The 6,535-nt window shown below is 29.9% G+C and overlaps 1 protein-coding gene across 1 annotated transcript; it reads left to right on the forward strand.

The window, feature by feature from the left end:
• Positions 1 to 2,840: 2,840 nt before the first annotated feature.
• LOC113399097 (connectin-like) lies at positions 2,841 to 5,608 on the forward strand. The gene is made up of 2 exons (XM_026638133.2): positions 2,841 to 3,916; positions 4,867 to 5,608. Exons 1-2 carry the CDS (start codon positions 2,863 to 2,865, stop codon positions 5,355 to 5,357), a joined length of 1,545 nt encoding a protein of 514 aa, XP_026493918.2. The 5' UTR covers positions 2,841 to 2,862; the 3' UTR covers positions 5,358 to 5,608.
• Positions 5,609 to 6,535: the final 927 nt, after the last annotated feature.

The raw sequence follows: 6,535 nt of genomic DNA on the forward strand, positions 1-6,535 counted from the left end.
ACACAAATGGTCAACAAATACTTGCTCAATGAAGTAGCCAAAGAAGGCACGCAATGTAGACAAGACGCGGAGGGTATTTGTAAATTCCCATCAACCCTCTCAGAACCACTTTAGGGTGTTTGGAATAACTTGAATATTTTAGATCTTCTAATTGAAATGCATGCCCGATTCCAGCTACTGTTTTATTCAATAATGTAAAATGTTTAGCTAGTAAGCACATCAAATACTACAAAATGTAATCTTGTTCAATGATCCTTAATAAGTTTATTGAACATATTATTTTATTTATACTAGTATCCAACTAGTATCTGTATAAAAGATAAGTTAACTATAGAGTTTCACGACGCCTCCTCTTATAAAATGAGAATTTAAGCATATTTATATTTCTTATTAATTTAGACTTATTTTGTTTTAATTTTATACACTTAAATTATGTAAATGAACGTACAAAAGTTATGGCAAAAAATATATACATATCCATCAGCAATAGGTTAACAAAACATTCTTTAATTCCTCGTAAATATTCAAGTCACTTACAATCACATAATATTTATGCCTTTGAAAAATTCTGTCTAAAGAGACAAAGTAACAACAGAGACGTTCCGAAACAACTCGATAAAAAGTGGCTCCATTTTACCTGCACGAACTTTATCTACAATCGTAAAATTGTCTCTTCAAACATCTTCAAAGAGAGATCAAACTTCGGCGTCTAAAGGCAAAGCTACAAAGACATTTCAATATTAAAATCTATACATACTTTTCCTTTAAGAATTACGAAATGGAACACAATGGAAACAAAGAAGACAAAATGACCACTCTCAAAGAATCTGGACATTTTGAAGAAATTAAAAGACCTATAGTCGAAAGTACAAAAAGATTTGTATTATAAAATCGTGACAAAAGTTTTTTTAATTAAAGCTCAAATCGTGAGGGCTAGAAAAATTCAATACAATAGTAATTTAGGGTGACAAAGGATCCTATTCCATCCGGCCTAGATTGTTTGATGAGATCGTTACTATAAAACAAATGACTTTCTACTTATAATAAAACCTTTTTAAACTTAAACTTTTTGAATGACTATTACAATAACACGTATGGACCTTTTTTGTTTATAACGAAAAAATTATGATTAATCAATTTTTAAATTTTCGTAAAAAATTTTGATCTCGTGAAACATCATATAGTAAAATAAAAGTGGATATTTATTCCCGATCTGTATCGATTGTCTTTTTATACAAATGAACTTTAATAAAGCTACATCGAGAAATCTCTTTGAAATGTTTGACTAAATATACATGTACTTAAAATTATTTATAATTTATCTTGTTATATAAATCATCTAGCTGGAAGCACCTAATCGAACTGGAGCTACCTTATCCCTAAGGAATGAATTAGTCCAGCAGTGGGACTTTTACTGTCTATTACTTGTTACTTATAATATATAGTTATATATAGATATAGTTTTGAAATGAATAACAGTTAGTTTAATAAATAGTCATCTTTATTTAAAGTGAATGAACTGAAATCGAAAACAATTCAGAAAATGTATATACAAACGCTGCTCCTTAATAAGTAACATTAGTTTACAAAGAACTTCGAACAGGTCTCTACGCTTATTTACTTCGACATGAAAGTCGATAGAAGTTGACTTTCCAAGCCGATCTGTTAGCTTTTGTTTGATCCCCAACGAGGTATTGACTCGATAAACAGTTATAGACACTCAAAGCAAACGAGGGTATTGAATGAGTCATACACACGATACGACGTTAGAAACTCCACACCCCACAAATTAGCTAAGTGCACCGGTTTTTGAACCACAATATCAATGACATAGAACCATGTGTCACTCACACTTCACAAACTCAATGAAATTTTGTAACCAAATATTTTTATACAACAATACGACAAGGTTATGAAATATACATATGGGTTCTGTTTAGGTTGATATATGTTAAGAGCTATTTAATTCCGATGTACCGTAATGAAACGCAATAAGCTTTTTGGTAGATAATTAACATTTAATGGACACGGTAATAAAACATTTTCATAGACAATATGTTTCAGACTTTAATAATGACATTAGTGTTGATACTAGTATTGTATAATGGCTCATTTTAATGTGCATATATTCAATGGTTTTATTTATTACAACAATCCTCAAATGTATACATAGACACACTTTTAATATTAATAATATACCATTGTTATCTGTAAATGGAATTTTTTTTTTATAAACTCTTCAAAACCCTTTAAAGGTAAAACAATTGACGCTCTAAGTGTGTATAAAAATACGTTTTAGAAAAAAATATATTCAGAAACTGAGGAAACCCACGCTTTATTCTTTGAAATGTTGATAAATATAATTGAAATTATGATAATTATAATTAAAATTACGTCTATAAACGTACTAAAACAATTTTTGGTTCACTTGGTAGTTCCAATGTAATGTATGGACGCATTAGTCGATTGATCAAGCGCTATTGACTCAAACAAAACAATCCGTACGATTTATTTGCATATTGTTATAATACTATCAATTCTTCTAGACTTCGCATGTACAATACGACGATATTTTTTAATTTAAATATATATTAGTATGGTTATAGTAAATCTACGATAATGCATAGTGCAGAAATATTTTATTGCAAGCAATGCCGCTGAAATAGTTATTGCTAGTGGAGAACTGACTTCATTTCAATTTAAACTAATAAAGATTTTTTTCTTTGAAAACTTTCTCGTGTCAAGATATCTAAATAAGTTCAGCGTTGAAAGGGTTATAAGTATTTTTGTATATCAAAAGCAATATCGTTTTAATGAATTTTTTCTTTGTTACAGATTACTCTACTAAAAAAGCTAGGGAATATGGAGACCGTCATTCAATATTTACTTCTGGCTCTTGCGCTGACCTCAGTGCAAATATCCTTTACTGAAAGCCGTCTAAATGAAAAACGTAGAGATAAAACTGAGAGGAGATATCATGCTGTGCAAGCTAAGGATAATATGTGCGAAATAACAAACAGAGAATCAAAAGTACACTGCTATTGTGAAAACACGGCCATAAAAACCGCTACACGAGCGGACTGCTGGGTTTTTAATGGAGGTATAGACGAAACCGATCCAATTTGGACGAGTTTTAGTTCGCAACCGTATCTTGAAAGATTAACATTCAACGTAAGGTCAGACGGTGCACTCAAATTCATTCCTTTACAAGTAATCCATCGTTTAAAGAAATTGCAGAAGCTATTCATTCATTACGCGACATTAAATAAAATCGAGAAGAAGACCTTTACAAACATATCCACAGTTAGAGAAATAACATTAATGAATGATAAAATAATGGAATTAGATTTTTCCTCATTCTCAAATCTACCGGCACTTGTTAATTTAACGATAAAAGGAAACAAAGTCACTGAAATACAGCGGGACGTTTTTGTGGATTTGCCAAATCTCAGATACCTAGATTTATCATCTAACGCCATCAGTCTTACTCATGATGGATGTTTCGAACATTTGAACGTCCTTAACGATTTAGTCCTTGAAGCAAATTTAATTTCTGTATTAACTAGAGATACTTTTAAAGGTCTAGGTAATTTAACGAGATTAGATTTGAGATCGAATAAATTGTCAATGATTGGAGATTTGACATTTTCAGAATTGTGGAATTTAAACGAACTCCTTTTAGACAATAACGAATTGAAATATTTATCTGAAAGGGCCTTTGATGGACTGGCTTTACTTCAGAAATTATCTATGACTGGAAATCAATTGCAATCCATTAACGAGGGCCTATTGGAAGGCGTAAGAGGACTGGAGTTATTAGATTTGAGAAATAATGAAATTGAATTATTAACTTACGAAACTGTTAAACCAATTCTTGAGAATTTGAAGATGAAAACGTCTGTCTTATATTTAAGCGGTAAGTTAGAATCAGCAAACATTTATATATTTACAATTTTATTTATCAATATTTATTTTATATTTATCGTAAAAAATATTCTATGAGTTTATTTTTAAGCCTCTGAAGGGTAAATGGTCAACCGATGTCTATGATAAATATTTGTCAAAAAATATCTTTATCAGGCTGTCAATCGAACTTGGGACGATGAGACTTTTTGTGTGCTTTTTAAGTGATAAGTCGTCTCGCAGTCATTATTTATTTTATATAAAAGAATAAACAAAATATTAGAGACAACTTAATACAAAAAGTTGTATCTCTAAATGAATTGTAACATGCTTTAAAGAATACTTAAATTTATCATTATTATAAAAATAACCAAAAAATTAAAAAAATATTTGTAATTTAACTTTAATACATGTTTTAAAACTCATTTATAACAAATCATTATATTCAATATTACAAATATTATTTTAGTTGTCACAAACGTGTTTTTAAAGATTTAATAAAACACAGTGATTGCTTGGGACACACTCACAGAAAGATAAATAACTATATTTTGTGCAAACAATGCCACATTCCCTACGGGGTTCTAATCCCCTACCAAAGAGCAAAAGTACCCTTCGAACGTTAAGGACAATTAATGAATGTAACAGCTCCCTTTAGCGAGTCAACAATGGCGTAATAACACGATTTAGGCACAATGAAATATGTATTATTAAAAATCAACAAACATAACGGGCGTGTTCTCATGATAATTTTATTATCGACTTTTGTTGACCGTAGATATGCGTACGTTGGATAAAGCCAGAGTGTTTTTTTTTTTACATTAGGCCTCGGATTATTATTCATATGAGCTTATAAAGGGATATAGAATGTACCATTGATAGTAATATATATTTTTTTATATTTTAGCATAGAGAGTTCAGATATAAAAGTGAATACTATACTGACTTTTTTTTTTTTAACAGGTAATCAATTAAACTGTGATTGTCGTTTATCATGGATTCAACTATTGCGTAATGAAACTAAAAGTGAACCCCTCCGAATAGCAATCGACGATGTAACATGTGTTCCTAATACTGCTAAAAATGTGGGTGCTTCTAACGATTTGACTGGAGACATAGTACAGGACCAAAAATCTCTTAAAACTGAAAACCTATTCGAATTGGAATCTAGCAGTGACGTCTTCCAACAGGACGGCAATGATGAAGAACTGTACGGAGAGAGTAATCCATCTTATAAATTTGAAGCAACTTTAAAACCCATCCCTAATCAAATTGCATTAGTTGATATACCGACGGAATCTTTGCCGTGTCCGGGAGAGCTAATACAGAACGGAGAAGATTCTTTAATGCTTTCATCGAAAGATGAAAGTTATTGGCAACCAAATTCCAGTTTGAAGATATTATCAAGTTTGTCGTTAGTGCTTACGTTAGTAATAATAAGTTTTGTCCATTAAGAACGAAATATTAATTAGAATGGATTTCTAAAGGACTTGATTCTTATAACATCTCATTGTGTTGCTTATTCGAATAAATGAAGAAGACTGGTTAAGGATATGTAATTAAATTATTCTATAGAAGACAATTATTTGGATGGTAATGTTGAACTGAATCGCGTGATGGTAAAACGAATTTAGGGCTTACATTGGTAAGATTAGTTTTCGCAATCAGAAAGAATTAACAACGTTGATTTATTATAATGAAAGGGATAGAGGTTTTAAGTATATCTGTTTTTATATTATGAATATAATATAAAACGGTAAAAAGTTTGTAATGGAGAAATTAATTAATTTTAAAAGCCTTTTTGTATATATTGCATCGAATATTTGTGAAAATTACTTGTGTGGATTTGTGCACATTATAGTTCTGGTAGTTTCAGTAGCCAACTATTGATATTTTCAATATTCGAAACCACATTTGGCATCGTTTCAAAGATACGAAAAACTTTCAAATAGTAATGTCATGATATAAAATTTATTTTTGACTCGGTAGAAATTTTTCTATTGGATTAAAACAAATGTTAAATATACTCTACAATTTTAGTGGTTTAAATATATTAAACAGTCATTACACGTCGCTTAAAACGATTTTGTTTTTTCTAACATGAAAACCAAAAAAAAAAAAAATGAACCTGAGTTTTAAATATGGTTGAAAATTATAACGTATAAATTTTTAAAAAGATTAACTTTAAATTATTTCTAAAGAGTTATTCTCTTAACATTTTTAAAATACCATAAAATTTTTCATGTACAATAAATTTTCTCAACTTGCAATTACTACTAAATATTTTATAAATTCAATCAAGAAAACTTTGATGTGTTTGTTCTACGCACACAACGATACGTTCGCAATTTTGTTAATAAACCAATACGGCATGTAGCATAACCAAACTGCATCCATAAAATATTTTACAAAAGAATTATCGTGGGGTACCTCAATGGAGATTTTTTTGTCTGTACAAGACCATAGAAACGATTAAATGTTTGATCGCCATAAAACCTGTCGTAGTGACTATTGTCAACATTTCTATGGGTCACAGCGCATATTTTTTGTCCTTGTATACATCCAGCTTGTGACCAAAGCAATTAAAAGTATATATGTATTACTATATAATTTAAGTAACAAGAAAATTATT

Source organism: Vanessa tameamea, chromosome 15 (assembly GCF_037043105.1).
Source record: "Vanessa tameamea isolate UH-Manoa-2023 chromosome 15, ilVanTame1 primary haplotype, whole genome shotgun sequence".
NCBI classification, from domain to species: Eukaryota; Metazoa; Arthropoda; class Insecta; order Lepidoptera; family Nymphalidae; genus Vanessa; species Vanessa tameamea.